The sequence below is a fragment of the Scyliorhinus canicula genome, chromosome 27 (genome assembly GCF_902713615.1).
Source record: "Scyliorhinus canicula chromosome 27, sScyCan1.1, whole genome shotgun sequence".
Classification (NCBI taxonomy): Eukaryota; Metazoa; Chordata; class Chondrichthyes; order Carcharhiniformes; family Scyliorhinidae; genus Scyliorhinus; species Scyliorhinus canicula.
In genome coordinates, this window is record NC_052172.1 from 12956417 (window position 1) to 12981971 (window position 25555).

Below are 25555 nucleotides of genomic sequence, written 5' to 3' on the forward strand. Positions count from 1 at the left end.
CGGCAGATTTCCTTCCCGAAAGGACATTAGTGAACCAGATAGCGTTTTATGACAATCGACAATGGTTTCATGGTCATCATTAGACTCTATTGAATTCAAATTTCACCATCTGCAGTGGTGGGAATTGAACCTGTGTCCCCAGAGCATTAGTCTGGGTGGCTGGATTAGGAGTCCAGTGACAATACCACTCGGCCTTGGCCACGGCAGCCTCTTAAGGGCAACTAGGGACGGGCAATAAATGCTGAGCTAACCAGCGACGCCCACATCCCGTAAATTAATTAAAAATGAAACTAAAAGGCCCGTACCCATTCTGTGGGCGTCTCAAAGGTCTTTTTCCCTGTTGGACACTCTCAGAACTACAACTCCCGGGAGGCACCCTGGCGGCAAGCGGCTTGGTGCGCAGGAAGGGAGGGAAGGAAGGAGGGAGGGGAACAAATACCCTCCCCTTGCCTCCTGCCCACCTTTTCCCCCCTCCGTCCCGCCACAGCAGCCCTGTCAAGTTGCCCAGCAACTAGATCCGGGTCCGCGATCGGAAGCGGCTGACACTCGCCTTTCCAGTGAAACTGACACAGCGGCGGAAAGGTTACAATATAGCGCGCGCGCGCTGACTGGACGCAGCGGGTGAGTTAGTTACAAAGTGTCAGTTTCTTGTATCTTTCCCAAAGTGGATACTTTTGTGGCAGAGAAAGGATCTTCACGTTCGGGTGTGTGTTTGAAAATATATAATCGAGTTGTTACTTTGACTTTAAAGATTGAATTCGACTTGAAATCCGATTCTCCCAAAGCTGGAGTTAGTTAGGAATCCCCGCGCTGCTGAAATTTTAAGTTGTTTGAAGTGTTAGATGAGGGTGGGAGGGGAGATTGGGAAGGCGCGCGGGGGAGATTCAGAGGAAGAAGGTAAGAGGCGGTGGGAATTGCGTGAGTCGTACTTGGTAAATTGCGAATGATTCACCCCCCGGCAGGAGAGAGCGCCTTCAGAATCGTGACGAATGCAGCAGACTCCGCGCCGACCTTGTCTCCTCCCCTCTAGTTTAACTCTTACTAGCACCGTTCAGCGAGAGGGAACGAGAGAGGGAGAGAGAGGACAGGCTGGGAGTAGGGTTAAGGGCTATAAAGTTTCACATCAGCGCTGAAGGTTGTTGCTTAGGTTTCAGGGTCCTGGAAGCAACTCGGTCGCCTGTGCCCGAAATGGGCCGGGGTTGGGAAGCGTCTTGGTGACGGTGAGTGTCCCGGCTTTCCAGTCTCGCTTCCCGCTGGCGTTTGCATGAATGAAATTAAAATCGCTTATTGTCACGACTGGGCTTCAATGAAGTTATTGTGAAAAGCCCCTAGTCGCCACATTCCGGCGCCTGTCCGGGGAGGCTGGTACGGGAATCGAACCGTGCTGCTGGCCTGCTTTAAAAGCCAGCGATTTAGCCTTCTGAGCTAAACCAGCCCGTACTTGAGCTAAACCAGCATCTGTGGGTGCTCAATGCTCTCTGATACCCCACCAGTGGTTGGCCTTCATCCACTGGCCCAGACTGTTCCACCGGTCATCGTTTCAGCTTCACAAGTTACACTTTCTAACAGTCTCCTCCCCCCCCCTGCCCCAATGGGCGGGTTAGATGGATTGGCCAGGCTAAATTGTCCTTAGTGTCCAAAAAAGGTTGGGTGGGGTTACGGGGGTAGGGTGGAGGTGTGGGCTTAGGTAGGGTGTTCTTTCCAAGGGCCGGTGCAGACTCGGTGGGCCGAATGGCCTCCTTCCGCACTGTAAATTCTATGATATGATTCTATGAACTCAGTCTCAGGACAACACTGCAGGAGTTCCTCAGGAGATTATCCTAAGCCCCGTCCATCTTCAGCTGCTTCATCAATGACCTTTCCTCCATCATAAGGTCGGAAGTGGGAATGTTCGCTGATGGTTGCACAATGTCATACCATTCGCAACACCTCAGATACTGAAGCAGTCCTTGTCCATGTCCAGATCTTGGCTTGGGCTAATAAGTAGAAAGTTCAATTTGTGCCACACGAGTGCCAGACAATGACCCATACTCAACAAGAGAGAATCCAACCATTTCCCCATGGCATGAAATTTATATTGCTATGGCTGAATCCCGCACTATCAACATCCAAGGGGCTACCATTGGCCAGAGACTGAACTGGACCAAGCATATAAATACTGTGGCTACAAGAGCAGGTCAGAGGTTGGGAATTCTGCAACAAATAACTCTCCATTTGATTCACCAAAACCTGTCCACCATCTACAAGTCAGGTGTGTGATGGAAACACTCTCCACTTGCCTAGGATGAGTGCAGCTCCAACAACAGAAGCTCAACAGCATCCCGATCAAAACAGCCCCTTTGCGATCCCACTGTCCGTGTGGAGTTTGCACATTCTGCGTGGGTTTTGCCCCCACAACCCAAAAGATGTGCAGGGTATGTGGATTGGCCACGCTAAATTGCCCCTTAATTGGGAAAAACAATAATTGGGTACTCTAAATTTTAAAGAAAACAGCCCACTGGATTGGCACCCTAGCCACCATCTTAACATTCAAGCCCTCCACCATTGATGCACAATGCCAGCAGTGAGTACCGTCTACAAGAAGCACTGCACCAAGGCTCCTTCGACATCATCTTCCAAACTGATGACCTCTACCACTTAGAAAGACAAAGACAGCAGATGAGTGGCACAGTGGTCAGCACTGCTGCCTCACAGTGCCAGGGACCTGGGTTTAATTCCGACTTTAATGGCCAAAGATGTGCAGGTTAGGTTGCGGGAATGGCGGGGGAGTGGGTCTGGGTGGGGTGGTCTTTCGGAGGTTTGGTGCAGACTCGATGGGCCGAATGGCCTCCTTTTGCACTGTCGGGATCCAATGGATTTCTATGAAACGGAACAGCACCACGCTTCCTCCCAATACCAGCACCATCCTGACTTGGCGCTGTATCGCCATATCCTCAGTGCCACTCGGCCAAATTCCCAGAACTCTTTGACAGCACGGTCGCTGTACCTACACCATGTTGAATGTAATGGTTCAAGAAGGCGACTCACATCCAGGGATTCAACTCACCTTGAATAACTATCTGGTCTACAGCAACTATAAATCAACTACTAATCACTAATTTACCTAACAGACTAATCCATCAAATAATTAATACCAGATATCAAGTGATCCTGTTGGCTTCAGACTGCTAACAAATTAATAATGCCGAGAAGTAGCAGGGCAGGCAGGAAGTCAGGACTGTAATATGTGGGAGTTTGTGAACAACAAGTCTGTCCTGGATCACACGACTTGTAATTATCTCACTGCTGGTTGCCAGAGTGTGCTGTGTGCAAATTGGTTGCTCTGTTTGCTACATTACAACAGTGAGTACATCCAATGGTCACGTGATGCACTGTAGAAATGCAAGTCCGTTCTTTTTTTTAAACCTTTGTCTCGTCTCCTCTCTTGGTCTTCGCTTCGGAAGAGAGAACGGAGTCCTCAATCCTTCCTCATGCACCAGTCATTCCCTTAACACCCGCTTGCAGTTACAGAGTGCCGTAAAAAAATGTCCCCACCACTTTATGTATAAACAAACACCGTGCCGCATAAATATTAGGAGAGGTGATCAAATGCTTAATTAAAGAGTACTGTTATTAGGAGACTCTGTAAAGGATGAAAGAGAAATGGAGAGATTGCAGACAGGAATTCCAGAGTTTCGGATCTAGGCAGCTGCAGATTCTGGGTCCAATGGTGTAGTACCATTGTCATGCAGTGGGATGAGTCAGCCCTGATTCATGAGTTGGCTTCTCGCCTGCCTTTGCCACTCCCACTGATCCCTTCAAACTCCTTCAGGTAGAAATGTCAGATATCTTATTAACACCTTGTGTTCCCATCCCTCCTGTAATCTTCCATTTCATTCGATACCACACAGTAAGGCACATGGAGTCAGCGGACAATTGGCTGAATGCAAGTTTAGCGGGATGCCCAAATGTTGGTTTTACACCAGCGCGAATTTACAGCCGCACCTTCTGCCGCTGCCCGCCATGATGGGCGGGGATACCCGCTGGAGGCCGCCGTAAAACCCGTTTGCATCCCCCTAATGGTCTGCAGATGAAGGCCTGGCCACCCCTGCCCGATTCTTTGTGGAATCAGCAGAGGGATACGCCGGTAGGAAACATGTTTGGAACAACGTGGTGTGCAGATGTCGGGACCCACCTGAACAATGCCTGGCGCTGTCTCCGGAGTTCAGGATGGACGCTGACTGCAACGCTGGGCCCAGGAACACCACAGCAGTGGGAGAGGGGAGCATCTACAGCTGGTCCTTCCAGATCTGGTGTCCGCAAAGGGGGCACATCTTCCAGCCTCAATGTTCCTGGAGATCCATCCTGTTTCTCAGGAGGCCCATCTTCCAATCTCAGAGGGCTCTTGGTGATCAACCTTCATTTTCAGGAGATCCACCTTCTTTCTTTCTTGAATTGTATTGGATTGGATTTGTCTATTATCACGTGTACCGAGGTACAGTGAAAAGTATTTTTCTGCGAGCAGCTCAACAGATCATTAAGTACAAGAAATGAAAAAGAAATAAAAGAAAGTGCATAATAGGGCAACACAAGGTACACAATGTAACTACATGAGCACCGGCATCGGATGAAGCATACAAGGGTGTAGTGTTAATGAGGTCAGTCCCTAAGAGGGCCGTTTAGGAGTCTGGTAACAGCGGGGAAGAAGCTGTTTTTGAGTCTGTTTGTGCGTGTTCTCAGACTTCTATATCTCCTGCCCGATGGAAGAAGTTGGAAGAGTGAGTAAGCCGCCTGGGAGGGGTCTTTGATTATGCAGCCCTGTTTCCCCAGGCAGCGGGAGGTGTAGATGGAGTCAATGGATGGGAGGCATGTTTGTGTGATGGACTGGGCTGTGTTCACGACTCTCTGAAGTTTCTTGCGGTCCTGGGCCGAGCAGTTGCCATACCAGGCTGTGATGCAGCCAGATAGGATGCTTTCTATGGTGCATCTGCAAAATATCTTCAATAGTGAGTCAGTGATGTTGGGCGCCTTTTCAATAGGCCCCCGGAAGAGATGACAGACGAGGCACCATCAGGCCTGCCCCGTCACAGAATCAGAAACCAGCACATCAAGGGGTCAATGAAAATTGTGGGAGCGTCAAAGAAATTGACATGGTATGTCTATCTGTGGTAGTGAGAGAAAGAGAGGAAATGCGGTGAGGGGAGTGATGATTTGATTTGATTTTGATTTGATTTATTGTCACACGTACCGAAATACAGCGAAGTATTTCTCTGCGGCCGAGGGAACATACACAGTACGTACATAGTAGACAAAAGACAACAGAGTACATTGACAAATGGTACATCGACAAACAGTGATTGGTTGCAGTGCAGAAGAAGGGGCCAAGCAATGCGAACAAACCAAATACATGCATAGGGTCCTCAGATCTGTAAGAAAACATAGAAGAACATTGTTATTAATTATATATGAAGAGGAAAATAGCTTTAGTAGGTCAGAACACTGATCAGAGATAATAAAGGGACAGGGGGAAAGAGCTCGCAGAGAGTCGCCATGCTCCGGCGCCATCTTGGATTCCAATAATGGAGATGGAGCAGTGAGAAAGAAGGAGATGAGGAAGGCCTGAGAACCAACGGAAAGATCCGGTCATGAGAGTCTTGAGCACAGCGGGATTGGAAGAAGAATGGCTAAGAGGCAGAAGGCGACGGAGAAGGATGATCAGCTCGCATTATCGTGATTGACCCCTAAGTAAAATGGGAGAAGCCAAACGAAGAAAAAAGCTATCGGGAAAACCTCACAGGCTGGGGCTTTTACTCCTTTGAACTTGTAGACCTGATAGTCACATCCCACAGACCAGAAACAGTTCATCGGGCCCAAATAGTCTGCGCTGGTGTTTATGCTGCACGGGAGCCTCCTCCGACCTTCCCAGGGAGGCCGCGACAATGCAGTATTGTCACTAGACTAGCAATAAGGGGCTGGTTTAGCTCACTGGGCTAAATCGCTGGCTTTTAAAGCAGGCCAGCAGCACGGTTCGATTCCCGTACCAGCCTCGCCGGACAGGCGCCGGAATGTGGCGACTAGGGGCTTTTCACAGTAACTCCATTGAAGCCTACTCGTGACAATAAGCGATTTTCATTTCATTTTTGTTCATACAGAGACCCAGGGTAATGTTCTGGGGTCCCGGGTTAGAAGCCCACCATGGCAGATGGTAAAATTTAAATTCAATAAAAATCTGGAATTAAAGGTAATCTGATGACCATGAAACCATTGCCGATTGCTTCACAGCGCCAGGGTCCCAGGTTCGATTCCCGGCTTGGGTCACTGTGCAGAGTCTGCATGTTCTCCCCGTGTCTGCGTGGGTTTCCTCCGGGGGCTCCGGTTTCCTCCCACAAGTCCCGAAAGACGTGCTGTTAGATGAATTAGGCATTCTGAATTCTCCCTCTGTGTACCCAAACAGGCGCTGGAGTGTGGCGACTAGGGGATTTTCACAGTAACTTAATTGCAGTGTTAATGTAAGGCTACTTGTGACACTAATAAAGATTATTATTATTATTATTGGATGGGAAACAAATGCTGGCCCAGCCCAGCGATGCCACATCCCAAGAACAAATTTTTAAAATCTAACCCTGATAGCATACCCTTCCATTCCTCTTTCCCTCTAGTATTGAGTGATTGATTGTCAACCCCATCTTGGTAAAGAAGATTTTCCCGGATGGCCTGTTGGGTTAATTCGGAACGACTGCAGATTTGTAAACTCCAGTTTGAGCACCACAACAAGTGGTAACAAAATTCTGACTGCTCCCCATAAAACCCTTTTCATAATTGTAAAGCTCCCTAGAGAGAAGAGCCCTTCACTTTTTAATGATAGTTACCATCTCGGCTTCAGTTTGATCCTCGTGAATATTTATTTTTGCATTCTCTCCGTTACCAATATGGAGACCACAACTGTGCTCAGTATTTTAAACTTGGCGCATCCAATGTTCTGTACAGGCTTTGTCGAGAGGATTTGAAAATCAATTTTACATTTGTTGGACCAAGTAGATAGATTATCATAGAATTTACAGTGCAGAAGGAGGCCATTCGGCCCATCGCGTCTGCACCGGCTCTTGGAAAGAGCACCCTACCCAAAGGTCCACACATCCACCCTCTCACTGGAGAGTTTGTTTCTGTTTGTGTGATAATTCAAAATGAGAGGCATAAAGGCACGGTAGATACTGACACATCCAACAAGGATATCAGGAGTAGTTTCTTGATTCAAAAAGTGGTTAGAATGTGAAACGTCGTACCACAGGCAGATACCTTTCAAAAGGAAACTAGCTGAGTACACAAGAGAAAAAGGAACGTGCTGAGGGGACTGGGAGGAGCTGCAGGTGGAATGACTGGGCGGATTTGGCCTGTTCCTTGGCAGCTGACATTCATTTCTGGGTTATATACCTTTTTCTAAAAAAAAATGAGGAGACAAGAACTACACACACCAACTCCAGATGTGGTCCACTCAGGTCTAAATATGGTTTTAAAATGACCCCTCTTGGTTTATGGTATTTGCCTTGGCTGTTCCCTATAATTCTGTCTGCCTGCAGGACGTAAACGCTGGAGCATTTCAGCTATAAATGAAATGAAAATCGCTTATTGTCACGAGTAGGCTTCAATGAAGTTACTGTGAAAAGCCCCTAGTCGCCACATTCCGGCGCCTGTCCGGGGAGGCTGGTACGGGAATCGAACCGTGCTGCTGGCCTGCTTTAAAAGCCAGCGATTTAGCTCAGTGAGCTAAACCAGGCTGGGGTTGTTTTCCTTGGAGCAGAGAAGGCTGAGGGGGGCATCGGATTGAGGTGTACAAAATTATGAGGGACATCGATAGGGAGAATCCTCTTCTCTTAGTAGAGGTCAATAACCAGGGGGGCATGGATTTAAGGTAATGGACAGGGGATTTGAGGAAAACCATTTTCACCCAGAGGGTGGTGGGAATCTGGAACTCGCTGCCTGAAAGGGTGGTAGAGGCGGAACCGTCACATTTAAGAAGCATTTCATAGACTTTACAGTGCAGAAGGAGGCCATTCGGCCCATCGAGTCTGCACCGGCTCTTGGAAAGAGCACCCTACCCAAGGTCAACACCTCCACCCTATCCCCATAACCCAGTAACCCCACCCAACACTAAGGGCAATTTTGGACACTAAGGGCAATTTATCATGGCCAATCCACCTAACCTGCACATCTTTGTGACTGTGGGAGGAAACCGGAGCACCCGGAGGAAACCCACGCACACACGGGGAGGATAAATTTAGACGAGCACTTGAAACATCATAGAATACCAGGATACGGAGCAAGGGCTGAAAAATGGGAATAGAATAGATAGGTGCTTGATGGCTGATGCAGACATGGTGGGTCGAAGGGCCGCTTTCTGTGGATCCAATCGCTACCTGTTACGGGTCAGAATACAGCCTTTTGGCCAATCTATTGCCACCAATCAAACTGAGTCCCACCCCATCTCCCGGGTGTCACAAAATCTGAGTTTTGCGGTCCAAAGCCAGCAAAGGGTTCTCTTTGAATTCATCATCTCCCCTGCTTGACTTAAAGGTATATGTCCATTCAGCATCAATGGATCAAAAATGATAACTGCACAAATAAAGGGGAAATAAGGGGATCGACAGGGAGCTCCAGTACAAAGTCCAGTGTTTCCCTGGAAACAATTCTCATGTCGAGCTCCATTCCCGGTTTCCAATCAGATTTAAATTAGGTGGATTGGCCATGCTAAATTGCCGTTCGTGCCCAGGTTAGGTTGGAGGTGTAGCCTTAAGTAGCGTGCTCTTTCCAAGGGCTGGTGCAGACTTGATGGACCGAATGGCCTCCTTCTGCACTGTAAATTCTCTGAATCTATGAAGGGCATATAATGAAATGAAAATCGCTTATTGTCACGAGTAGGCTTCAAATGAAGTTAATGTGAAAAGCCCCTAGTCGCCACATTCCGGCGCCTGTTCGGGGAGGCTGTTACGGGAATTGAACCGTGCTGCTGGCTTGCCTGGGTCTGCTTTCAAAGCCAGCGATTTAGCCCAGTGAGCTAAACAGCCTCTGGCCCATATGGGCCAGCCCATATCTGGCCATGCAAAATATTCTGGAAATCAAGGTAATAGGACAGCCACCCCCATCTCCAATATCTTTTGATTTTCAAAATTCACGTTATTTTGTTTCCTGGTCCTAGATAGGAAGAGGGCGGTCATTCATCCCCTCTATTCTGTTCTGCCATTCAGATGGTGACTGTTCCCCCCCCCCCTCCATCCGAGCACCCACCTTTGTTCGATATCCCTGGATAGATCCTCACCCCACGAGGCTATCTGTCTCAGCCATGAATATTCCCTTGCTAAGTAGCATTTTTTTCTTTACTGCCCTGCTCTGATCGTCGTGACAGAGGATGAGTCACCCGTGACTCGCCTGGAGGTTGTACTCAGCACCCACATAGTCCCTGTCGCCTCCTCCAGCTTGAAATTTCAATCTTCCCATTAACTCCTTGTGTCATCCCCTTCTGTCCCTGTCAGATTTTTCACAAGTGATTTCATTGCAGTGTTAATGCAAATCGACTTGTGACACTAATATTATTATCCTCCAGTGCCCTGATCCCCAGTTGCTCCTGCTATTTGCCCCCTGTACGGGGTTACCTGGGCTGCTGAATGTGCCTTGGATGCAGCCAGCTTGAGAGTGACACTGGGGAGGGTGAGGGAGGCGCTGGGGAGGGGGAGGGAGGCGCTGGGGAGGGGGAGGGAGGAGCTGTCAGCAGCAGCCCAGTGGCTGGGAACAGCAAGGAGGGGGAGGGAAGGAGGCTCCTTAACTTTCAGTTTCACTTCCTGTGTGTGTGGGTCGGATTTACTCTATATCATGTGACAGGGGCGGGAGTGCCGCTCAGCTGCTGGGTGACAGCAAGCAGCCAGGCAGCTGGAGCCAATCCTCACTGTACAGTGCACATATTCATGGCAAGCAGGAAGGGGTATTCTGGAAGGCGCTGCAGAAGAAGCTTCAAAGGCTAGGACGGATCAGTTGGGCCGAATGCCCCACTTGCTGTATATCATGGTAGGATGAACCTGCGAGAGGAAGTGGCAGGGTGCATGTAGTTTCTTAGTCCGGCGAGTTCTCTAAGGGACTGCCCCTTAGTTATTCCCATTCTGTTGCTCTGGGATTGTGATCGAGACTGGGAAGATCGTCCTCGATCTCGCTCCTCTCTGTCACTCTCTCTATCTGTCTGTCTCTCTCTCTCTCTCTATCTGTCTGTCTCTCTCTATCTGTCTGTCTCTCTCTCTCTGGCCCTTTCTCTCTCTCTCTCTCTGTCTCCGTCTCTCTCTCTCTATCTGTCTGTCTCTACGTCTCCGTCTCTCTCTGTCCCTGTCACTCTGTCTCTGTCTCTCTCTCTCTGTTTCTCTCTCTCTGTCTCTCTCCCTCTGGGTTTCTCTCTCTGGGTCTCTCTCTCCTCTCTCTCTCTCTGGGTCTCTCTCTCTGGGTCTCTCTCTCTCTCTCTCTGGGTCTCTCTCTCTCCTCTTGGGTCTCTCTCTCTCTCTGGGTCTCTCTGGGTCTCTCTCTCTGGGTCTCTCTCTCTCTGGGTCTCTCTCTCTCTCTCTCTCTCTGGGTCTCTCTCTCTCTCTGGGTCTCTCTCTCTCTCTGGGTCTCTCTCTCTCTCTGGGTCTCTCTCTCTCTCTGGGTCTCTCTCTCTCTCTGGGTCTCTCTCTCTCTCTGGGTCTCTCTCTGGGTCTCTCTCTCTCTCTCTCTCTCTCTCTGGGTCTCTCTCTCTCTCTGGGTCTCTCTCTCTCTCTCTCTGGGTCTCTCTCTCTCTCTCTGGGTCTCTCTCTCTCTCTCTCTCTCTCTGGGTCTCTCTCTCTCTCTGGGTCTCTCTCTCTCTCTGGGTCTCTCTCTCTCTCGGGGTTCTCTCTCTCTCTCTCTGGGTGTCTGTGTCTGTGTGTGTGTGTGTCTGTGTGTGTGTGTCTCTCTCTCTCTCTCTCTCTCTGTCTCTCTCTCTCTCTGTGTGTCTCTCTCTCTCTGTGTCTCTCTCTCTCTCTGTGTCTGTGTGTGTGTGTCTGTGTCCATCTCTCTCTGTCTGTGTCCATCTCTCTCTGTCTGTGTCCATCTCTCTCTGTCTGTGTCCATCTCTCTCTGGCTGTGTCCATCTCTCTCTGGCTGTCTGTCTGTCTCTGTCTGTCTGTCTCTCTGTCTGTCTCTCTCTCTGTCTGTCTGTCTGTCTCTCTCTCTCTCTCCTGAAGACTATGATGGGGATTCGGGATTTCCCATTCCAAGCTGTGGGGGGGGGGGGGGGAGTTTTGTTTTTAATTCTGCTCCAGCTTTTGCCTGCGCCTCGCTTTGCCAGCCCAGCCTGACATTCTTCGGGAATCACAGTGCAGATATCACTGTCCCATTTAAACTGTGGTGTTGAGCTGGACATCTCCCTGGACCTCCCTCTGGGTGGGAGGGTTCCACTCATTTCCCCCTCACCCCCACCCAGTGGAGGGGAGCGTCTGACTAGTTCAGAGCTGTTTTATAAGCCCTCTTTTTTTGCCTCTGGAAATCTCCAATTTCTGCCTGCCTTCTTGCCCTGCTTCCTGCTCCGATTGTAACTCTTCTGCTTTACTCACCCCTCGCTCTCTCTGGTTAACATGCCAAGTGTAGTCACTGTTTTAAGACTGGATCAGGGGCACAGCCAATTTGTGCACAGCAAGCTTCCTCGATAAGCACGGAGATGCATGGCCATTGTATTGATGTTGATTGAGTGATAGATATTGGCCAGGACTGGGCGAAATCCCTTGCTGTTTGAAATAGTGACATGTGATTCTTTAACGCCCACTGTAGTGGAAAGTTAGGAATAAAATAAATGTGAAATGTGAAAATCGGAAACAAAAACAGCAAACGCTGGGGGGAAAAAAAGTCACCAGGTCTGGCAGCATCCATGGAGAGAGAGAGGAAAAATATAGAGTTAAACGTTTGAGTCCGTATGAGTCACACCGATTCCAAACGTTAATTATTGTCTCTCCCACACGTGTGCTGTCAAATGTCTCTCCAACCTCCAAAGTCAGTCACGTAAATTCAGGGAGATTAGTTTAACATTTCATCAGAGCGACGGCATATCCAGCGATACAGTATACCCTCCGTCCTGCCTGGGTTCCTGCACTTGAGTTGGTGGCGTGAGACTTAAACTCAGGACTTTTCATAGAATTACACAGAATTTTACAGTGCGCAACGTGGCCATTTGGCCCATCGAGTCTGCATCGGCCCACTGAAAGAGCACCCTACTTAAGCCCAACCCTCCACTCTATCCCGGCAACCCCACCCAACATTTTGGGCGCTAAGGGCCAATTTAGCATAACATAGAAAAATACAGCACAGAACAGGCCCTTCGGCCCACTATGTTGTGCCGAACCTTTGTCCTAGATTAATCATAGATTATCATAGAATTTACAGTGCAGAAGGAGGCCAAACGGCCCATCGAGTCTGCACCGACTCTTAGAAAGAGCACCCTACCCGAGGTCAACACCTCCACCCTATCCCCATAACCCAGTAACCCCACCCAATACTAAGGGCAATTTTGGACACTAAGGGCAATTTATCATGGCCAATCCACCTTGTCATAGTATATACCAATATATCATGGTGCAGACACACACTGATGGACACACACAGGGACCAATCAACATGTACAAACACGGCAGCCAATCACCAGTTAGAATACACACACTATAAAGGCAGAGGGCACCACGGTTCCCTCTCATTCTGGGTGCTGCCTCTCAGTGAAACAAGAACTCATCCAGCCCAGCACAGACTCACACCACGTGCTGAGAGAATCAACTGGTTCGGACAAGGCTTAGGTCTCTAGTTCAAGTTAGCATCGTTTAGACCCACAGTCATCGTGTGTTAGTTAGTTAGAAATAGTTAATAAAATTGAGTTGAACCTTCATCTGTGTTGGAAGTGTCTGTTCATCTCTCCAGCCTACACAAGCCAACACATCACGCCTAACCTGCACATCTGTGGGAGGAAACCGGAGCACCCGGAGGAAACCCACGCAGACACGGTGAGAACGTGCAGGCTCCGCACAGACAGTGACCCAAGCCGGGAATCAAATCTGGGACCCTGGAGCTGTGAAGCAATTGTGCTGACCGCAATGCTACCGTGCTGCCCTTAAGAACAAATTAATCTACACTCCATCATTCTACCATAATCCATGTACCTATCCAATAGCCGCTTGAAGGTCCCTAATGTTTCCAACTCAACTACTTCCACACCAATCCACCTAACCTGCACAACTTTTTGGACTGGTGGGAGGAAACCCACACAGACCCGGGGAGAACGTGCAAACTCCACTCAGAAAGTGACCCGAGCTGGGAATTGAACCTGGGACCCTGGAGCTGAGGCAGCAGCGCTAACCACCTCCGCCTTGAGGTGAGAATGCTGTCCACTGACTCGGGCTGACAACTGAAGCTTCTGGGACTGTAATCTCCTCGTTCTGATGTTCCCTTTTGTGAATGTTGGCACTCCCTCCAGTCCTTGAGGGCAGTCCCAAACCCAGGGAGCAATTAATTAGTCCTAATTTCCTTTCAGCACCCATGGGTGACTGACTTCTTCTCTTATGCAGCTTTCCCCTGAGAGTTTTGAAGTTTCCAAATGTGGGGAGATCAAAAACTTAGAACCATTAGTATAATCTAGCTTTGATTTTTCAGAATATTGGGGACAAACTGGGGTTCCCCTCTCTAGAAATGAGAAGGTAAAGGAGGTGACCGAATAGAAGTCTCTAAAATTTCTGAAGAGGTTTAATAGGAAAGACACAGAAATGGTGTTTCCACTTGCAGCAAAACTAGGGGAAATAAATATAAAGCAATCACTGATCAATCCAATAGGGTAGTCAATGGCAACGCTATAAACCCAGAGGAGCGATGAGAATGTAGGTAAAAGTAAATTACTGCGGGTGCTGGAATAACAGAAAATACTGGACATTCCCAGCAGGTCCGTCAGTGTCTGGAGAGAAAAGGGAGCTAACGTTTCGAGTCTGGATGACTCTTTGTCAAGGCTGGTGAGAATGTAGAACTCGCTACCACAGGGAGTAGGTCCGGTAAGCAGCATAAAATATATTTAAGGGAACGTTGGTGAAGGGTGAAAGAGTATGCTGATTGGGTCAGATAAAGTAAGACAAGAGGAAGCTTACCTGGGCGTTAAGGTCAGCATGATTGGCCTATTCCTCTGGACGTTGGACAGCAACAAGCTTTTTCCAAGAGTGGGGGTGTCAGTTACAAGGCATCACGATTTCAAAGTGAGAGGGGGAAAGTTTAAGGGAGATGTGCGTGGAAAGTTTTTTACGCAGAGGGTGGTGGCTGCCTGGAATGCTTTTCCAGCGGAGGTGGTAGAGGCGGGCACGATAGCATCATTTAAGAGGCATCTAGACGGGTATATGAACGGGCGGGAACAGAGGGAAGTAGAGCTTGGAAAATAGGAGACAGGTTGAGATAAAGGATCTGGATCGGCGCAGGCTGGGAGGGCCGAAGGGCCTGTTCCTGTGCTGTAATTTTCTTTGTTCTTTGTAACGGAACCTGAGCTAATCCAAATTTTCTCTTTTGTTTTTAGGTGTTGAATGGTTGTGAAGAAGGGGTGTGAGAAGTGTGGATATCTCACCAGCTTGAGTCGATCTCTCGGAAGTAGCAATGGCTGACGTCAGGTGCGTTCAGAACCTCTGAAGGCAAAATGTATTTTTTTCTTTTTTAAATTTCCAATTCAGGGGCAATTTGGCGTGGCTACCCTGTATATCTTTTGGGTTGTGGGGGTGAGACCCACGCAGACACGGGGAGAATGTGCAAACTCCACATGGACAGTAACCCGGGTCCTCGGCGCCGTGAGGCAGCTATGCTAACCACTGCGCCACCCCGCACAATATAGTTTTGTGTAAAATCGAAGAGTCGTAAGGAGTTAAATATTTCTCTCTTGGGAGGGCACGGTTAGCACTGCTGCCTCACGGTGCCAAGGACCGGGTTCGATCCCGGCCCTGGATCACAATGTGGAGTTTGCACATTCTCCCCATGTCTGCATGAGTTTCAGCCCCAGAAGCCAAAGATGTGCAGCGTAGGTGGATTGGCCACGCTAAATTGCCCCTTAATTGGAAATAAAGAGAATTGGGGACTTTAAGATGTATATATATTTCTCTCTCTCACCAAAGACTCTCTGTGAGCTTTCTCCAACAGATCCACTTTTTACTTAACTTATTCTCGTTCTCATCTTTTAAAATTTAATTTTAAGACTAACATTACTACTAATCTCTCTCTTTTACATTGTATACCTCGTGTTGCCCTATTATGTATTTTCTTTTATTCTCTTTTCTTCCCATGTACTTAATGATCTGTTGAGCTGCTCGCAGAAGAATACTTTTCACTGTACCTCTGTACACATGACAATAAACAAATCCAATCCAATGACGCTGCCAGACTTGCAAAGTCTTTCCAGCATTTTCCGGTTTTATTACAGAGCCAGCAGTTAATGGCTACCCATTCCTCGGGGGAAGAGTGCGTGTGTGCTTTGCGCAATTTATCCCTTCCTGCGAAGGCACTTGCTTCCTGGAATGGGGTTGGGGCAATTGTGCCGGAAAATCCTGGCCCAGATCCCAACACATGTTAGATACTGGACAAGAACCCCAAACACTTCTCTTAAAATTTGTAAAACTGTGAGGAAAGAATACTTTGCTCCAAGAGTGATTGCACTGACAAATAGGGATATGGTATATTAAACCAAACTTTATTCTTAACGCAGGATTAAATTACATTAATATCACAGAAAACCGGGAGGCAAGGTGGCGCAGTGGTTAGCCCTACTGCCTCAGGGCGCCGAGGACCCGGGTTCAATCCCGGCCCTGGGTCATTGTCACTGTGGAGTTTGCACATTCTCCCCGTGTCTGCGTGGGTTTCGCCCCCCACAACCCAAAGATGTGCAGGGTAGGTGGCCACGCTAAATTGCCCCTTAATTGGAAAAAAATTATTGGGCTCTCTAAATTTATTCGAAACAAAAATCTCAGAAAATAGCTTTTCATTAACAATTAAACAATTATGGACAATAAAACGCAACACTTTAACTTCTCACTGATACCTTCTCTATCCCCAATTAAGCAAAGCCCATTACTGATCAAAAGCCACTTGGAAATACAGTTCGCAGACACAGGAATATTTGCTGTCCTTTTGAATAGAGGTTTCTTGGAAAGACTGCTTGGAGAGAGTGAAGCCCTTTCAGACACCAGCTCCAAGTCCTGCTGTCTTTGGCAGAGTTTTTAAAAGCTAAACTGCCCGCTGCAGACCTGGCTCATCCCATTAATTACATCATCTTTATCCCACTCCGATCTCATGACCTGTTTACCTAAATCCAAATACAATGTCTAAAATTATCTACTCTCCAGGGAATCTCCAGCAATCATAAAATTCCATTAGGCCTGTCTTTGTAAACAAAATACATGGTTGGAATGATGGTCTCACTTTACAACATCTTAATTGCACCTATTGACAGACAGTAAATCAAACTAAAATGAATACCAATCCGAAGAAAGAAAGAGGTAACCGAAAGTGGTATGTTTTAAGAAGCACCTTTTAAAGGAAGCAATTGAGGCAGCAAGGGTTAAGGAGAAAATTACAGAGTTTAAGGCCTAGGTACCTGAAGCTGGGGTGAAGGAAGTGGAGAATTCACGAGCGACCCCAATTAGAGAAACGTAGAGCTCTTAAAAGTTTTGCAGGAAGTTAGAGATGGGGAGGAGTTCAGACACAGAGAGATTTAAAATTCAACGCGTTGGTGGAAGGGAGCACATGTAAGTCAGTGAGCACAGATTGCTGGGTGAACAAGACCTGGTGCAAGTTAGGAAACAGCAGTGCTCTGGAAGAGATGAGCTTCCGAGGTGGATGTTGGCTGGCTAGGCACAAGTGCATAGATCAACGGTGTGTGAAAGTCACAATAGCAAGGTTGAGAGTTTCAGCAGCCAGTGAATGAGCTGAGGTGTCATCCAGAGGTGGAAGTGGGAAGTCCTCCTGATAAGGGATCAGAAATTCAGCTCTGGCTCCGATAGGGTGCTGAGATTGTGAAGAGTTTGGTTTGGCCTCACGGTGGTCAGGGAGAGCAATGGAATTTGTGACAAGGAAATGAGTGGCAGAAATCATTTATTGGAGGAAATTTCTGCTATCCATGGCCAATTGATCTTTCTCTGGCACTAGTGCTATCACCTTGACGGAGCTAAATCAACACAGACTGGGCTCTAGCTGATAGACTGGACACTGCAGTGAGCCACTGTGGAGGGAGTGGGTGGTCTGCCCTGTGTTCTCATTCAAGGGATAGAACTTTCATCCTTGTGACCTTATTCATTACTGATTGAAGCTGACCTTTTATCTCCTTCCTCCCCACTGTCCAGAGCCCCTCCAAAAATAAACCTAATAGGTGGAACAGCGATATCTGGTATACCATACCTGCTGTTCACGATGTGATCACCTCTACATTGGGAATACCAAACCCAGATCGGGTGACCGCTTTGCAAAATACATCCATTCAGTCTGCACGTGCGCCCTTGGGATTCTGATCTTTTACCACTCTGGGTCTCCTTCCTCGCTCCCCACTTTGAACTCTCCGTCCGTGATCTCCGACACTGATCCAGTAAAGCTCAATGCAAATTTGAGGGACATCATCTTGTCTTTCAATTAGACACTTTGCAGCCTTCCCGGTTCAACACGGCGTTCAACACCTTTTATAGAGCCATAGACGGTTACAGGCCCTTCGACACAACTTGTCCATTCCGCCCAGTTTTAACCACTAAGCTAGACCCAATTCTCCGTATTTGGCCCATATCCAAATATGGCTGGTTTAGCTCACAGGGCTAATCGCTGGCTTTTAAAGCAGACCAAGCAGGCCAGCAGCACGGTTCGATTCCCGTACCAGCCTCCCCGGACAGGCGCCGGAATGTGGCGACTAGGGGCTTTTCACAGTAACTTCATTGAAGCCTACTCGTGACAAGAAGCGATTTTCATTTCATTTTTTCATTTCGTTTCATCCCTCGATACCCATCTATTCGTGTAACTGTCTAACTGCTAGATCATTACCACTGTGATGCGACCATCAATTCACTCAGAGACACGAGTTGGAGTAAACTGTGGCTTTAATCGGCTTACAACTGAGCCTGCCTGCGACTGTGCTGAACTGAGGGCGGGCTCGCAGGACCGCAGCACTTGTACTTCCTGCTGGGGGCGGAGCCCTGTACATGCTCCTCATCTCCCCCTGTGGACAGAGCCGCGCAACGGCTCACAGACGGAGCCCACAGGGACACAGTAATGTACAGTGTGAATTTATAGTGGTTACACATTCACCACACACTGCTCTCATTTGATCCAAGTTAGGAGCTGAATATAATGATTTTACTTTTCCCATTTAGACTTCCATCTCTTGTTACATTCCTTATCCCATCACAATCTCCTTTCGCCTTGCACCATCAGCCTTTTAGTCATTTAACCACTTCTGTATCCTATCCTGACTGGTAAATATTTGCCATTTCTTTACTGTGGCTGGGTCAAGATCTTGGAGCTCCCTCCCTAACACCACTGTTGGTATATCTACGCCACACGGACTGCAGCAGTTTAAGGCAACGGCTCACCACCACCTTCTCAAACACAATTACGGATGGGCAACAAATGTTGACCTAGCCAGCGACATCCGCGTCCTTTAAGAAAAATCACTGATCTTTTAATGAAACCAAATGCTGCAAATGGCGGTAATTTATAATAAATTGCAGAAACTGCTGGGAATGTTTGGCAACATCTGTGGAGAAACAGAGCTAACATTCCAGTTCGATGCCTTTCTGTTAGAACTGAGATCTTAAACTCTGTTGCTCTCTCTTTTTTTTCTCTGCCTTTTGTTTTTTTTCCCTTCCCATTGTCTTACATTGAACATACAGTGCAGAAGGAGACCATTCGGCCCATCGAGTCTGCACCGACCCACTCAAGCCCTCACTTCCATCTTGTCCCCATAACCCAATAACCCATCACAACGAGGACAATTTATCATAGAACATAGAACGGTACAGCACAGAACAGGCCCTTCGGCCCTCAATGTTGTGCCGAGCCATGATCACCCTACTCAACCCACGTATCCACTCCACACCCGTAACCCAACAACCCCCCCTTAACCTTACTTTTATTAGGACACTATGGGCAATTTATCATGGCCAATCCACCTAACCCGCACATCTTTGGACTGTGGGAGGAAACCGGAGCACCCGGAGGAAACCCACGCACACACGGGGAGGACGTGCAGACTCCACACAGACAGTGACCCAGCCGGGAATCGAACCTGGGACCCTGGCGCTGTGAAGCATTTATGCTAACCACCATGCTACCCTGCTGCCCCTGTTACCCTGCTGCCCCATGGCCAATGGGACCCTGGAGCTGTGAAGCCACAGTGCTAACCACTGTGCTACCCTGGCTTCTTTTGTCCTTTGTTTTAAAAATTGTTACAATGTTTGCGTGAAAGGGTATGGATCGAGGTGTAAACTCTGTCCCTCAGACGCTACCTGAACCTGCTGAGGATTTCTGGCATTTTCTGTTTTGGTTGCTGATGGAAGCTTTTTTTGTATTTGTTTTGCTCAGGTTCCCATTTGGTAAAGGAGTGAAGCGGAAACGGCATGAAGATGATGGTGGCGGGCAGCCTGCGGTGCAGTGTGCATCGCAAACCTTTCACTGCGGCACGCTGCTTGATCTCTCATTGTTTAAACTGCACCAGAACTGTGTGCTGGCTGAACGCAACCTACACCGCTCGGTGCTGATCGCCAATACCCTGCGCAGGCTGCAAGCGGAGATCCACCTGGACCGAGGCCGCAGCGAAATGCCCACCGGCCGTTTGGCGCCAGCACAGCCGCCCGGGCCACCTGCCAGTGGTGCCAACCAGGTGGGGCCTGTCTCAAAGCCGGCAGGAGGGGCCTTCACTGACCTGAACAATAACCGCGCTGGGGTAACGAAGCCAACCCTCACCGAGGCGCCCTTCTGCCTCCTCTCGGGGAATGACAGCTCGCTCTCCTCCGCCATCTCCACCATTCTCCAGGACCTGGATTTTGTGGAGGACCTGAGTCCACCACCCGTCCAGCTTTCCCCCGAAGATGACCATGACCACCTCTTGCCTCTGAAGCCGGCGAGCCTGGACCCCCGAGCGGAGCCAAGGTCCCCCGACTCCATCTTCGCAGCCTTCGAAATCGCCGACTCCAATGACTTTCTCATCGACGGCTCCCTTGATGCAATCTTCGAGGACATTGACACCTCCATGTATGACATCCAGCAGGGTTGCCCAGCCGGGACCTGCCCCACCAGCCAGCCCCTCAAAACTACCCGAAGCTCCTCTTCAATAATGCCCCACAACAGCCGGACAGACTTCACTGAGCTGGAGAACCTGATGGATCTCCTCGTCGGCTGACGATTTATGCAGGGGGCTTTATTCCCTTTTGTGGACTTTGAAACATTAACTGGTGTTTCTCAAAACTTGCAAGACTTGCACAAGAACTCTCTAGGCTGCTGTTCCACCCTCTTTCTATCTCTCCCTCTCTATCTCCCCCTCTCTGCAGAGTCCCCACTTTAAATCCACTGGGATTAAGCTTTCCCCCCTGAGGATAAGGTGGCATCTGGCGTCTGCTGGCAGATTTGCGCCTGGAATGTGCCTCTGGGAACTAGATTTGTACATAAGGGGTTATGCCGATTGGAGTAGATGATGTTGGGTGGGAGGAGGTTCGTGTGGGACATCAAACACTGTCATGGCCTGTCTCTGTGCTGTGCTGTGTTGCCCTGAAGGGTTGGTCCTCTATGCCTGATGTGTAGGTGCTCCCAGTGAATAGGACGTTTCTCTGAGCTGATTACTTGGTAATCAGGTACACACAACTCAAGAAGGGAACTAACCACCACCTTCTCGAAGGCAATTCGGGATGGGTAACAGCTTAAGGCACCCACATCCCAGGAAAGGATTAAAAAGTTCCAGTCCGGGGCAGCACGGTGGCGCAGTGGATAGCACTGCTGCCTCGCGTCGCCGAGGTTCAATCCCGGCTCTGGGTCACTGTCCGTGTGCAGTTTGCACATTCTCCCCGTGTTTGCGTGGGTTTCGCCCCCACAATCCAAAGATGCGCAGGCTAAGTGGATTGGCCACGCTAAACTGTCCCTTAATTGGGAAAAAATGAATTGGGTACTGTAAATTTTTTTTTTTAAAGAGTTCTAGTCCCCATGTTTCTAATGCCCAATATCCTCTCTTGAGCCCTTCTAAAGGCTCTGGATAATTCTGGGATGACAGCTCAAGCAAAGGGGGTGCTGATTTATCTCCCACTGCACAGTCTGGGATATTCGGGCAGATTGGGATATTCGGGCAGATTGTCTGGGGCATTCGGGCTGATTGTCTGGGGCAGTCGGGCAGATTGTCTGGGGCAGTCGGGCAGATTGTCTGGGGCAGTCGGGCAGATTGTCTGGGGCAGTCGGGCAGACTGCCTGGGGCAGCCGGGCAGACTGCCTGGGGCAGCCGGGCAGATTGCCTGGGGCAGCCGGGCTGATTGCCTGGGGCAGCCGGGCAGACTGCCTGGGGCAGCCGGGCAGACTGCCTGGGGCAGCCGGGCAGACTGCCTGGGGCAGCCGGGCAGACTGCCTGGGGCAGCCGGGCAGACTGCCTGGGGCAGCCGGGCAGACTGCCTGGGGCAGCCGGGCAGACTGCCTGGGGCAGCCGGGCAGACTGCCTGGGGCAGCCGGGCAGACTGCCTGGGGCAGCCGGGCAGACTGCCTGGGGCAGCCGGGCAGATTGCAAGTCCTCCTGTTCCCAAGCTCAGCCCAGGGTTCACAGTGGCCACTCGTTCTGAGAGAATCTCATGCCCAGTTTCTGTATGTATGTTAATATTCAGATGTGTATGTATATGTAATATATATGTATATATAGATTTTTTTTTTGTCCTCCTGCATGCCCAAGATACTCCTGGACGGTAACATATAACTTGGTAAACATTAACTCATAGGCTTTGGTGCAGATGCTAAGTCATTTGACTTGTTTATTTCTCAAGTCTTTTTTTTCTCCAAAAGGTGCTTCTCTCCCAGGGATACAAGTTCCACAGTCCCTGACTCCCCCTGGGGTACGGTTTCCACAGGCCCTGACTCCCCCTGGGGTACGGTTTCCACAGGCCCTGACTCCCCCTGGGGTACGGTTTCCACAGGCCCTGACTCTCCCTGGGGTATGGTTTCCACAGGCCCGACTCCCCCTGGGGCACAGTTTCCATAGGCCCTGACTCCCCCTGGGGTATGGTTTCCACAGGCCCTGACTCCCCCTGGGGTACGGTTTCCACAGGCCCTGACTCTCCCTGGGGTACGGTTTCCACAGGCCCTGACTCTCCCTGGGGTATGGTTTCCACAGGCCCTGACTCCCCCTGGGGTACAGTTTCCATAGGCCCTGACTCTCCCTGGGGTATGGTTTCCACAGGCCCTGACTCTCCCTGGGGTATGGTTTCCATAGGTCCCGACTTGCCCTGGGGTACAGTTTCCATAGGCCCTGACTCCCCCTGGGGTACGGTTTCCACAGGCCCTGACTCCCCCTGGGGTACAGTTTCCACAGGCCCTGACTCCCCCTGGGGTATGGTTTCCACAGGCCCTGACTCCCCCTGGGGTACAGTTTCCATAGGCCCTGACTCCCCCTGGGGTACAGTTTCCATAGGCCCTGACTCCCCCTGGGGTACAGTTTCCATAGGCCCTGACTCCCCCTGGGGTACAGTTTCCATAGGCCCTGACTCCCCCTGGGGTACGGTTTCCACAGGCCCTGACTCCCCCTGGGGTATGGTTTCCACAGGCCCTGACTCCCCCTGGGGTATGGTTTCCACAGGCCCTGACTCCCCCTGGGGTATGGTTTCCACAGGCCCCGACTCCCCCTGGGGTACGGTTTCCACAGGCCCCGACTCCCCCTGGGGTACAGTTTCCATAGGCCCTGACTCCCCCTGGGGTATGGTTTCCACAGGCCCTGACTCCCCCTGGGGTATAGTTTCCACAGGCCCTGACTCCCCCTGGGGTATGGTTTCCACAGGCCCCGACTCCCCCTGGGGTACAGTTTCCATAGGCCCTGACTCCCCCTGGGGTACGGTTTCCACAGGCCCTGACTCTCCCTGGGGTATGGTTTCCACAGGCCTTGACCTCTCTCTGGAGATGGGTTTCCACAGGCCCTGACCTCTCTCTGGAGATGGGTTTCCACAGGCCCTGACCTCTCTCTGGAGTTGGGTTTACACGGGCCCTGATCTCTCTCTGGTGTAGGGTTTCCACGGGCCCTGACCTCTCTCTCTCTGGAATTGGGTTTACACGGGCCCTGACCTCCCTCTGGAGTTGGGTTTACACGGGCCCTGACCTCCCTCTAGGGTTCGGTTTCCACAGGCCCTGATCTCCATCGGGGTATGGTTTCCACAGGTCCTGATCTCACTCTGGGGTATAGTTTCCACAGGCCCGGACTCTCTCCCTGGAGTATGGTTTTCACGGGCCTGATCTCTCCCAAGAGGTTCCGCAGGCCCCGAATCCTTCCCCTTGGGTACGGGATACAAAGGCCCCGACTCTTTTTTCCGTATTTCTTTTATACCCATCGGGGCTGTGCCCAGTCGCTGCTGTCTGTGTTTGACTGTGACAGCTCTAATTTTTCAATGCAGTAACTTTTTAATGTAAAGCGGACATTCACCATGCCATTTCCATGATGGATGGGATAGGTGCAGACTGTCCTGGCACACACTGCGGGCAGAGTGTGACAGCTTTGACGCTTGTGACCAAGAGAGATCCACTCCTATTTATTTATTGAGCAGCCAGGCAAGATCTTGGGGGCTCGATCGAGGGGTTGTAAAGGAACAGGTTACTTGAGACTGAGGACAGGCACCAAAGGATTGTGGAGGAACTTTGGGGTCAGTTCGTACGTGGTTTATTCAAGCCCTGACTTCTTCCATGCCTGTTTTTTGGTCATCATTAACAAAATAATTAAATGACGTTGTGCCGCTTTTGAGCTTAACAGAATTAATTTAAGAACAATAAACTTTTTTTTCTTATGACGTTTCATGTGCTGTCTCTTTGGCTTCTGGTCAGTCATTGAGTGTGGCAGTGGGTTCTTTGAACGTGCCCACAGTTCAATGGTTCACACAGCAAACTTGAGATTGGATATACTCCGGTTAGTTTATTCGTACACACTCAAAAGGCTGGGGGTGGGGATAGAGAGAAAGAAAGATTTAGAGGACAAAGACCACAGGGAAAGAAAGATTTACACGCGGAATCCAAGTCCCATGGTCGGAGGGTTGAAATATTCACTTTTGCTGTAGAGTTGACTTCCACGATGAGACAGACAGACGGAGAACAATCATTCTTGTAGGCAGCTGATACAAACACTCCAGTCAAAATAGTGTCGTTGGGGGGCCAGGCATTCAAACCATAGAATCCTTACAGTGCCGAAAGAAGCCATTCGGCCCATCAAGTCTGCACCAACTTTCCGAAGGGGCACCCTACCTAGACCCCCTCCCTTTCCCTATTCCTGTAATCCCACTTAGCCTGCACATCTTTGGACATTACGAGACAATTTAGCATAGCTAATCCACCCTAACCCGCACATCTTTGGACTGTGGGAGGAAACCGGAGCACCCGGAGGAAACCCACGCAGACACGGGGAGAACGTGCAGACCCCGCGCGTTTACACAAGGTCAGAATCGAACCCGGGCCCCTGAAATGAAATGAAATGAAAATCGCTTATTGTCACGAGTAGGCTTCAATGAAGTTACTGTGAAAAGTCCCTAGTCGCCACATTCCGGCGCCTGTCCGGGGAGGCTGGTACGGGAATCGAACCGTGCTGCTGGCCTGCTTGGTCTGCTTTAAAAGCCAGCGATTTAGCCTTGTGAGCTAAACCAGCCCCTGGTGGCGTGAGGCAGCAGTACTAACCACTGTGGCTAGCAGTCAGGAGTCTGAGTGCTGATCCTCCTTGGCGATGGTGGCAAGGCGTCCAAGAGTACGGGTAGTCCCGGGATAATGTGGAGCTCACACTTGGGAGTCTGAGGTAGGAGGCAGTCCGGGGTGCAGTGGGCACACTGCAGGAGGAATCATTGTGTGTTCTCCAGCTGCAGGGTGGGACAAGGGCAAAAAGCAGAGTGTCGGCCTGTCGCACAGTCACTGTCCTTGGGCTTGGCTACCTCTGTACTGGGCTGCAGATGGAATGTGATGGTAACTGGAGGCGCCTGTAGCTTGGAAACATAATAAACAGAGGATGTGTGAAGCTCTCCTGGAAGCTCGGCTTGGTTGGTGAGCATTCTAGATGGGGTGGGTACAGGTCCACATGGGGCTTGGATACGTCACAAGTGATGGGCTCGGGGGGGGGGGGGGGGGGGGGGGGGGGCTACGACTGCCAGCTGATGTCTCCAACAGCACTGTAAAGGGATACTCCAGAATCACAATCGCTACATCTCAGGAGTGAAGCGGGTACAGCTACATCACTTATGGCATTCCAACAATGAAGGCCCATCGCATGTTCACCAGAATTGCCATTCATTTTGCCATTTTGCTCACATGCTGAGAGTTGAGGTAAGAGTGGGAGTTTAGGGAAGTGGGA

General features: G+C 49.9%; 2 protein-coding genes across 3 annotated transcripts; both read left to right on the forward strand.

Moving 5' to 3' along the window:
- Positions 1-467: 467 nt before the first annotated feature.
- LOC119957857 (SERTA domain-containing protein 1-like) lies at positions 468-20960 on the forward strand. Of its 2 annotated transcripts, none has more exons than XM_038786013.1 (3): positions 468-621; positions 14558-14648; positions 19585-20960. In XM_038786013.1, exons 2-3 carry the CDS (start codon positions 14635-14637, stop codon positions 20399-20401), a joined length of 831 nt encoding a protein of 276 aa, XP_038641941.1. In that variant the 5' UTR covers positions 468-621; positions 14558-14634; the 3' UTR covers positions 20402-20960. The 2 variants fall into 2 exon arrangements, with proteins under 2 accessions (XP_038641941.1, XP_038641940.1); XM_038786012.1 differs by lacking the exon at positions 468-621 and adding an exon at positions 9825-10035.
- A 136-nt stretch (positions 20961-21096) lies between these two features.
- On the forward strand, positions 21097-24021 carry LOC119957856 (uncharacterized protein C6orf15-like). Its single transcript, XM_038786011.1, has 2 exons — positions 21097-22196; positions 22229-24021. The coding sequence occupies exons 1-2, from the start codon at positions 22184-22186 to the stop codon at positions 23158-23160; spliced, it is 945 nt and encodes a 314-aa protein (XP_038641939.1). The 5' UTR covers positions 21097-22183; the 3' UTR covers positions 23161-24021.
- Positions 24022-25555: the final 1534 nt, after the last annotated feature.